Source organism: Apodemus sylvaticus, chromosome 18 (genome assembly GCF_947179515.1).
Source record: "Apodemus sylvaticus chromosome 18, mApoSyl1.1, whole genome shotgun sequence".
Lineage (NCBI taxonomy): Eukaryota > Metazoa > Chordata > Mammalia > Rodentia > Muridae > Apodemus > Apodemus sylvaticus.
In genome coordinates this window covers 10,583,258-10,593,502 of record NC_067489.1, presented here as the reverse complement: position 1 = coordinate 10,593,502, position 10,245 = coordinate 10,583,258, and the positions used below count along the sequence as shown (strand labels likewise).

The window sequence follows — 10,245 nt, the reverse complement described above, 5'->3', positions numbered from 1 at the left end:
ATCCACGTCCGTGACCAAATATCTAACATTAGCAACTTAGGAGAACGGATGACGCTGGCCCCCATGACTCCCCAGCTTCTATGCTGGTGGCAAGCCTGCATGTGACAGAAGGGTGTGTGGAGGAGAGCTGCTCGTCTCATGATAGCTGGGAAAGGCCGGGAACTGTGTGGAGGAGTGGGGGGCATCTGTCCAAGGCGTTCCTCCAGCAACACGCCTCCTCTCACTACACCCCATTTCCTAGCATCCTCCACCCCTCAACACTGTCAAAGTATGAAGCATCATTGGGTTAGGCCGGAGCCTAACTGTTGGACCTCGTGGCCCAACTGTCCCTGACCTTAAATCCACAGGCTGTCAAGGGGCAATGTTGTATTCACACCATAACACTTTCGAGAGACTGACTTGACCTCAGGTCGGTGAGGTAGGCGGGCCTCTGGAAAATGGCCTGCACCTCACAGTTCCATGATTTTGGTGATGCTGGGGCCGGGCTTTGTAGGGAAAGGAAAGAAACACGAATGTGCCCTGCTGTGTGCCTCAGCGGCAGACAGAACACTGCACAGCCAGGCTGGGTCTGGGTAGTCAGTGTTTCCCAATCAGCACTGGCTGCCTGCCGGGGAGGGAGGAGCCCGCACCCCACCCCACCAGGTCAGTACAGTACGGCAGGGAGAGGATGTGGGCAGGTGAGGACGGGGACAAGCGTGCCCTTGCATGTTTGCATGCACCCGGCTGGCCGGAGTCTGCAGCAAGGATGGCCAGTGGATCTGCTTGGAAGCAGCATACCACATGGGTCATTTTTAAATTTAGGCAGACTTGGAGGTCATGGGAAACATGAGATAACGGAGGGTGGGTGAGATGGAGAGCCTCACACAGCCTCACTGGTCACCTGATGCTCTTGCTGTTTGGTTTCACTGTATCACGTACAAGGTTTATTTTCATAAAAAACTCAACACACGAACTGTACTCACCGGCCAAGTTCTCCTTTCTCCAGTCTCTGACAGAAACTGCAGGGGAGTGAACACAAGGCAGCCCACCCCCCACAGCCCTCACCCACCCACCCCCACCCGGCCCTCGGATGTAGGCACTGTGGCCCGGACACATTCCAGTGGTTGGTTCTCAGGATTCCAGGAACCATGGCAACCACAGCTGCTTCCCTGGAGGCCACAGGGCACTGAGTCGGGCTCTCGGCCCCAGAAGCCTTTATCACAGAACAATCTAACTCCTGTCCCTTCCGATGTCAATAGAGAGAGCAGGGCATTCTCTGGCCGGATGCGAGCATGCTGGCAGCTGGTGACTCTGACACGGTTTCTGTCTAAGCGTGAGGATAGATTCCAAGAGCAAACACCTGGCCAGATGGTCCAAAGAAGCATGCTTTGGGGGCCAGTCTTGATTCTGAATCACTTTTATTTTCTAAAAATAATATGTAGTACAAAAACCTCCATTTTCCTAATGAATTAAAATAGCCTACAATGTCTAAAAGCAGTCGGCGGCCAATCCCACAGGAACATGCCGGTCCGCAGCCCTAGATGCCCGTGTCCTCAGGTCTCAGTGGATCTTCTCGGCTGGCACCTTCTTGCCTCTCTGTCTCTCCATTACTCTCATGCTAAGGGTGGGTGCGTACCCTTTCGGCATCATGACCCCTAAGTTATTATTACGCTTTTCCAAGGCACCATGGACTATTGGCTTACCTACAACCTGCACGTAAACGCTATCCAACGCAACACTGTCACAGTTGACAGGCGGCCAGCTCCCCTCACTCCCACCTTCCTCCCACGCTCTCCCTGCAGCCTTTTAGGCAGGACCCTGTGGTCAAAGGTCAGGCAAGGCCCACTCGAGCCTCTCCCTACACAAAGCCACCCTGGCATGGCCTCTCTCCTCTCCCTGTTCCAAGTTTTCAATGAATCAAAGTGATTCCACTGGCCACAGGTGCATTCAGGATGATTCATTTCACCTGGTCTTGCCTCTGGTGTCCCCATGTGGTCCACTGTGGCCAATAATGCAGCCTTCATTATATTTGTAGACAGGATGCATAACTGTCTATACAGGCAACACATTCATACACACACTCACACCCTAAGCCAGGCCAGGTACTACACACAGTGGCTGTGCACCTACACACACAGGACACATGTGAACAGCCAGGGGCCATTGTCCACATCGGCTGTAAGCGCATTAGCAACTGCCGTCCCCACTGTCCCTTGGACGTCTGCTGCCCTTTCCCCTTCCTCCTGAGGGACCCGTCTGCAAGCCGTACTAGGGACGGTGACATTAGAACGCTCCCTTCCCGGGGCAGTACCTGGCAACATGCTATGCACGGGGGCATCAATGTTGACATCCTGCAGGTGCTTCAAGGTCTCTGTGTGGAAGAGGCGCAGGGTGGACCCCGACGTGAAGGCGATCCAAATGCCGACGCCCGCCACAGCCATGTGGGAGATGACCATCCCCTCGTCTGGGTGGGCCTCCAGCTGATTCTGGGGTAGGGGGCAGAGGACATAAGGTCACACGGGGTAACGAGGGGGTACAGCCTGAGTCTGCAGCAGTGCTGTGGCTGAAGATGCCGCACGGTGGGACTTGGACTGAGTCACTCCAGAGGGTCATGGGGTCCAGGTGGAGATCAAATCCGTGACTGTAAGATCACGGCCACAGCCACAGAATAGCACCTGTGGGCACAACGCTCTTGTGGCTTCCCCAAGTAGGCAGGTCAGTCACAGAACCCAGTGCTACTTGCCTTTTATCCCAATACCTTCACAAGCCGAGAAAACAACCTCAACACAACATGAAAGGGGGGTAGGGGAGAAATGCCTGCTGACCTTACATCTCTAAGGAGACACAGCCCACCGAGCAGCACAGCTGTGGGTACCAGGGCTGAGGCTGGCCCTTTTCTCCAATCCAGGCAAAGACTGTCAATCTGAGACATAACATAGACCCGGGGCCCCTAACTCCCCCAGGCCTGTCTGAAGCAAGCAGCTCTGTGGGAACTCACTCCCTAACGGGCACCCTCATAGCACCATCACCACACAAGGCAAACTCCAGCTATATGGTCATCTTGAAACCAAAGTGGGTGTAGAGGCCAAAGAGAAGTCAAGGTACAGCGTAGTAGCACCCCCAAAAGTCAAGTAATTCACGGTCAGTATCAATCTTGGCTCTCTAAATCTGAACAACTTAAAATGCTCAGGGGGCCGAATGGGGGTGTGGGAGCTCCTTGTCCTAAGAGAACAAGGGGGCAGAACACATGACCCATCAATCACAGAGACAGCAGGCTTGCCAAGGTCACGGTACCCCATGTCCACACAGACGCTCCCAGAAGAGCCCGGCTGAGCTAAGGTATAGCCCACATTAACTGTGTCTCATTTCAATGGGCAACTCCAGGGTGGGAGTGGCCATGCTTGCGTGTGAGCAGTACCCAGGTTAGCTGCTGTGTGGGGATGTCTCCTGACCTTGTCTCCTGTTTTTCAGGCTGCTTGATGCTGGCACACACAACCTCAATTGATTTTTTTTTCTTTTTTCTTTTTTTTGGGATATTGATCTTGTAACCTCTGACCTTGCTGAATTTTAGGGGTTTTTGTTTGCTTGTTTTGTTTTTTAATCTGCCAGCGTTGTTATAGATTTCTTAGGGATTCTGAATTCAGGACTATAGCTTAGCAAATTCTCCTCTTCCCAACCTGACACCCACTCAGCCAAACCCCAGAATCTCAGGTAATAACAGTCAACTCTACGTGGGCAGATGAAGAGGCAGGCCCCTGAGTCCTCTGTGTGTGTGTTCACTTACACTGTTGCCATGCCAACACAGTTTCCTCTATGTGCCCTGAGACACTAGCACGGGCCTGGCCCCTAGACTCCTGTCTGTGGGTTCATGCTGTTCACGGTCTATCTGATGTTCACTGGACGGCCCTGGGGACGGTTCTTCCTAGATGCCTTCACACAGAGAATGGACTGTGTGGCCGGCACTGCCACCCCCACAGCAGCTGCCTGCTTCATTCTGGAGCTCAGGCTGACTACTGGGACACTCCCTGGGATGCTAAAGAAAGCTGGTGCCCACGAGTCTCAGTGCTGGCACGGTCTTTAGGGTTCTGAGATGCCCACCTGTCCACCCCCACACACCCTACACAGACAGGCATCTCTGGAGGAGGAAGTCTGGATCGACAGATCCCTCAGCTTCCTGCATAACTGTGGCTGTAATACACACTGGTAGATCACTGTGATTTAACTCAGATCACAAAGGAGCAGGGACCCTCCATGTGGAGCCTGCAATCCAGACAAGGAATAAATTTCACCAGCCCAGGACCCTGCAACTAACTGCTTTGCACTGGAGACAGCTGAGGTGCCCTGGGTGTGACCCAGTGCAGAGGACTGGAGACAGAGGTGGCTCCAGTCTCATGCCTGGCTTAGGCAAGGAACACGGGGTCAGTGGAGGGTCAGACTGCTCTGTGTACTGTTCTCATGGGACAGCTAAGGTCATACCTGCCCAGCTTCCCTGGCCTCTGGGAATTAGCATCAACTTCCTCACAGCAGTCATTCTACCAAGCCTCGGGTAGAGGTCAAGGCAGGACATTTTGCCGTGTATTACCTTGGTTCTGTAAGTGCCGAACTGCCCTGTGTTCATGTTGGGTGCAGAACTGTCTGCAGGGATAGATGCCCCTCTGCACATTTGGGGGCACAAATCTTGATCAGTACTGCCCCTCATTTGAGTTCAAAGCAGAACAATGACTGCCCGAGGAACCTGTGGTAGCCGAGGTACCAGACTTCCAGGGAGGCTTGAAAAAGCAGAACAAGAAACCACAGCATGTGAGGAGGCACCACTGGAGGGTTAAACAGCAAGTGCCTCCTTCCTCTCCACGTCACAGGCCTACCCAGCCTTCCCTAGAAGCATGCACGGCTAGCCGCAGCTCTAGGCTCTCCAACCCTTCTCAATTTGACTTCCAGTCTGCAGCAGTTGAAGAACTGGCAGTACCCTCTTCCCAGAAAACACATTTCATAACACCTAGTCTGTATCTAGGGTCCCTGGATGTCACATGGCAAATGTGATCTTCGGAAGGGAAATGCAAAATCTGCACTGGGGCTTAAGGACCAAGGCGCTAGCTTTAGCCGACTCGGCTGTTGCCATCTCGGCCTGCAGACCAGGAAGCTGGGAGGCAGCCCAGACCTCCTGCCCTGGAATCCATACACCGAGCTGGAGATCTAGGCTCCTGCTAATGTGGGGTCCTCCTGGCCCTGTCAGGCCCGCTGTGCCCTCTCATCCTTCGCCTACTTGGCCCACCTCAGCTCAAGGACCACAGTTCCTCCTGGAGTCACGTCACTCTGACACTCTCTATGGTATCTTTTCCCATGCCTTCCTTGTGAACTCTGCCTATCCTGAGGGGGGTGGTGAGGAGGCCCTATGGTTTGATTTTTGTAGCCATAGCCATATACACAGACTCAGGGCAGACACAGCGCTCGAACATTACGAGGCCAGCTCTGACGTGGGCATGGCTTTACTTTACCATGCCTGCTGAAGACTGGGAAGAAAGGCGTCACCAGAGCTCCACAGCGCCTGACCCTGTCCTGTGGCTGGACACATTGCCAGGGTCTGCTCTGTGGTACCTGGCACTTGGCAGGTACAGAACGGCGTGTGCTGGATGAAGGACCGCACGGCACTGGTTCCATTCTGTGATCGTGGGCATGGATCCCCTAAGTCCGATGCTCTGTTTGAAAACAGGAGCGCAGGCCCAGGACCTGTTCCTTCCCTCCCTTAAAAAAAACTGTTTCTGAGCATGCCTGGGAGGTCACAATGAGGCCAGGATGGATGTGTGGAGCCCTGGTCTGTGCTGCTCTGTTGATTATCATAAGGAAGAGCGTGGCTGAAGACCACTGCGGTGTTGCTGTATCCCTGTCCTGGATGTTCATCCTGTCTGTCCCTTTATCCCTTTCCTTCTGAGTCTAGTAAAAAGCACCATATATGATGGAAACTCAAGATCAAGGAAAGCAGCCTTCAGAGCTAAGCTTCTCCGGTAACGAAGCCATAACTGTGCCCCATGGCTCTAGGAAAAACAGCTGGGAAGTTCGCATCTACGAGAACCCCAGAAACGGCAGCCTGATCATAAACATGGATTGCTATAGACCACTATTAGGTTTTTGAGACTAGATTTTTAAACACACACACACACACACACACTCAAAGGCAAGAAGAAAAGCTACATGCACCTGGGAAAGAGAAAAGATGGCAAGGAGCCGGAGCGATAGATGCTCAGGGATTAAGACTGCACACCACTCTTACAGAGGACCAAAGTTTGGCTCCCAGGCTCCCACATTAGGTAGCTGACAGGGGCATGGATCTCTGGCGCCCTTTCTGGCCTTTGTGAGCACTTGCATGCACACATGCATGCATGCATGCACACACGCATAAACGCATGCACACACATATGCAAGCACACACATGTGTACATAAACACAGAAATAACATGTAGATACTACAGTTCCTCCCTAAATGACAGTCAGCATAGGAACTGCCCTCCTGCTTGGCGGGAGGCAGAAGTGTCATCTGGGAGGTGTTATGACCTTGGCTGCCAGGGTACAGACCCAAAACCGAGGACGCCCTGGCCTCTGAGCCTTCCCATTCAGCCCCCAGCAGCTGTGATGACGCCACACCCTCAGCCTCCTCCCTAATGGCTCCCGGTGCTCTCCACCCTGCATGGCCCAGGCTTAGCCGGCTCACAGTCGGTGCAGGAAGGCAACTTCCTCCAGCAGCAGCACCCCCACCCCAGCTGGGTGAACATGGGTTGAGATCCCGGGCTGCACCCACATCTCAGCTGTGGCTGCCCACAAAACAGGAACAGCACGAATCTCATCTTCCCAGAAAAGCAGGTTTTGCTTCTCTATAAATGTGTCTAGCTATTTTGGGGCTAAACATTGCACAGAGGGGACTGGTGCAGGGATCTGGATGCTCTCTGCTCACTGAGCCTTGGAAATCTCCAGGGCTGAGCCCCTCTAGAGCACGTGGCATATTAAAGCAGACAGGGAATGCTACCTTATCTTGGTCGCCTTCCAGGGAAGGTGGCAGAGAGCACCTCCTAGAACTTTTGATTTTAGTTTACTAGTATTAATTCTAATAACAGTGATGATGGTGATGGTGGTGGTGGTGATGATGGTGAAGGTGGTGGTTGTGGTAGAGGAGATATAATATTGCCATCTGGGGGAAAACAACTTAAGATAGTATTATGTCTCAGTATAAAATGATGACTAGCAAATCACTACTCCGGCTCTTGTATGTTTCTTTTAGCAAGATTCCATCCTAATTTAAAAAAAAAAAAAAAGGCAGCTGCAGCTGCAGCGGGCTGTGCTGAATGTGTACATTTCCCTTCACCAACAAAGCAGCCTGTGCCTTAAAGGCCCCGACGAGCATCCTGTGACATGCAGCTAGACTAGTTTAGAGGCAGAACTAGCAAGGTAACAACTGTCACTCATCAAATCTGCCCTGTGGAGCATGTCTACGCAGGGTTTGGAACTTTCTAGGAACTTGATTTCCAAGATGACATCACTGGTACCGTCATGGGCTGCAACAAGATCTCGGGAAGTTGCCATGGTACCTGTGCCTCATAGGGCGTGGTCTGTGCTTGAAGGGAAGGTCCTTACAACAACGATGACTCACAGGTGGGTGTAAAAGTAACCAAAGCTACCAGGAAACTAGGGGAGGAAAGCTTGTCCAGGTTCCCTTCTGCCTCTCCTGGGGCTAGCTGGCAGGCTGGGCCTTGGGAACACAGAGAAGACACTCATCCACGAATCAGAAAAACAGACGCTGGGGTAGCCCAGCACTGGGGCAGAGGCAGTAGGATCTTCAGTCAAGGCTCAGCCTGGGCGTGAGTGAAGCTAGCCCATTGCTGTCCTGGGGGAGGGGTTTGGGGGGGAAGGGGAGTTTTGAGCCTGCAGCTGCCCAGGCAACTTAGTGCCGTCTACACCTTTACCCAGGTGGAAACATCCTGCTACTGGAAGAGTCTCATCTCCTGAGACCTGCACTGCCCTAGGGAGTCTGCAGGCCTGAGGCAGTGTCTGCACCAGTGAGCTCCATGCTGGTCACACACACTACGGTTTGCAGCTCTTGCAGCAGAAGCGTGGTTAGACGTGGGGCAGGAGCATGGTTAGACATGGGGTGCTGAACATGCATGGGCCTGGAGTCTACTCCCAGCAGGAAAACCACCCCGAGCTCGCTGCATCACTCTCTCCCTGTGAAGACAGCACACGACACCGAGGCATGTCCTAAAACAGATGTCTGACCAATGTCTAAACGTGTGATGTGTGAACTCTTAGCAGAACGGCCTGAAGCCCTGCTCTGGTGAGCTGGTAAACCCCACTAGAGATGACCTACAAAATGTCCTCTGAGGCCAATGGTGACGACAGTTTGACATTGAAGTAGTGGAGATTGTGAACAGTCAGGTTAAACTACCTCACCCTCAAGGAAAAACAAAAACAAACCAGTGTGACCTGAGCTTACGTAGGGACGGGCTGGGCGAAAGATGGCTTTAGACAGATGGGGTAACTGGGCATGAGCAGTCGGTGTAATAAGCAGTGTAAGATATGGCTAGAAAATATCAGTGGCGCAATGAAAGATAGACGGTCTAGACATCTGTGAACTGCAAACATATAGACTGGGACATGAGGCAGGAGACCTGACTGTAGGCAGTGGATGCAGTGCTACGCTGGCTGCAGGGTTGCTGGTGTTTCTCCAGTGAATGGCAGGCCTGAGAATTGCCTGAGTTTGTCTCCTTCAATGCTGTGCAGTGTGCCCGCACTTAACAAGCTCCACCTGCCCCCGCCCCTTTCCCCTCCCCCATCCCCACCCGCGCGGTGGTTTGTTTTGGGAACTTCCTATAACTTTCCCTTGACATTTCTGAAACTTTGAGCCTAAAAGGTCTGAGGTTACCCACACTGGGGAACAGGAATTAGCCAGTGACAGAGGGTTTTAGAGAAGGGATATCTGTATATGCTGCTGGAGTGGGCACGGGTCACTGATCGACTGTACCACCTTATGAGTAGAGACCAGTGTATACCAGTGCGGTCTGAACAGCAAGGATGCATCAATTCTGGTCCAGTGATGAAAACACGCATGACATGGGGAGGGGCTGGAAAGGGGCGTGCGTGGGGGTAGAGAGGTGATGCAATCTCTCAACTCAGTTTTGCTAAGAACTTAACGTGGCTCTAAAAATAAAGTCTATCCTTCTCCAGCACCATGTCTGCTTGTAAGCCGGCATGCTTGCGGCCATGATGATAACTGACTAAACTTCTGAAACTGTAAGCCAGCCGCCGTTAGATGATTTCCTTTACTGCTGGGGCTCGGTGTCTCTTCACAGCAATGGGACACTGGCTCAGAGAGAGCAGGCGAGCACAGAGCGACTATGCCCCACAGATGGACGCAGTTAGGAAATAGTTGAATTTTCTAGGTAATCTTACCTTTCTAAGCAAAGCCGTAACGTATCTTCGTTTCACACATGGCCCCAGAATGCTCCACCCATTCCCGCCACCAGCACTGCAGAAAGCCCAGCTGCTTCTGGGATGCATCCCTCCACCTGCAGGCGGCAGCAGGGTATGCCTGACAGCACTCACCTCTATGGTGTGAGTCTCCACGCTGGCCATGAACACCTGCCCTCCCGAGGCTGCCCACAGCGCACCCTCCACCAGGAGAAGGCTTCTGACTGGCAGGACACCCAACTTGATCACTTGCTGGGGTTCCGAGTTCCAGGATCCATCTTAAAAGAAAATAATTTCAATCTCCCTTGAGTTCAGGTGACTGTGCACAGGGACAGAGAAACAGGGCCGCACATCACTGCAGAACACAAGTACCAACTGTGAATACAATGCTTGCATCTGACAAGGGGCGTCCAGGGCCTTGGAACCAGCCCTGCAGCACGTGGAAGACACGGAAGACAGCAGGCAGGATGGGACAGCGTCCCATGACTCCCAGCAAAGTGTGCCATTATTTGGTATGTCTCTAGACATATCTCTCGCTGTCTATAAATTAAGCATCAATTTCTTGATCTGTAAGATGGGGGCAGTACTGTTACACGCCTCAAAGCCTGTGTCAGGAACTAACAATGAAGTGCACAGGGCCTGCCCACAGTTCCGTAGATGCCTCTGTGGCCCGGTGGTAATAATTCTGAATTGTGTCAGAAGGACTATATCCAAAAACACTGGGCAGATGCTTATGTTTTCATAAGCAGACAGTGATGTGGACAACATCTCAAGGAAACATGTCTTCAGTGGAGGTGAAGATAACAAAACTAA

At 52.6% G+C, this 10,245-nt stretch overlaps 1 protein-coding gene across 2 annotated transcripts in view; it reads right to left on the bottom strand.

Moving 5' to 3' along the window:
* Nucleotides 1-10,245, bottom strand: part of Arhgef10 (Rho guanine nucleotide exchange factor 10) — an 86,566-nt gene that overhangs the window by 6,462 nt on the left and 69,859 nt on the right. For both annotated transcript variants that reach the window (XM_052162024.1, XM_052162025.1), the window contains 2 exons: nt 9,568-9,710; nt 2,291-2,465 (listed from right to left, as the gene is read on the bottom strand). In XM_052162024.1, coding sequence (XP_052017984.1) covers nt 2,291-2,465; nt 9,568-9,710 — 318 coding nt within the window. The remainder of the gene's footprint in view (nt 1-2,290; nt 2,466-9,567; nt 9,711-10,245) is intronic.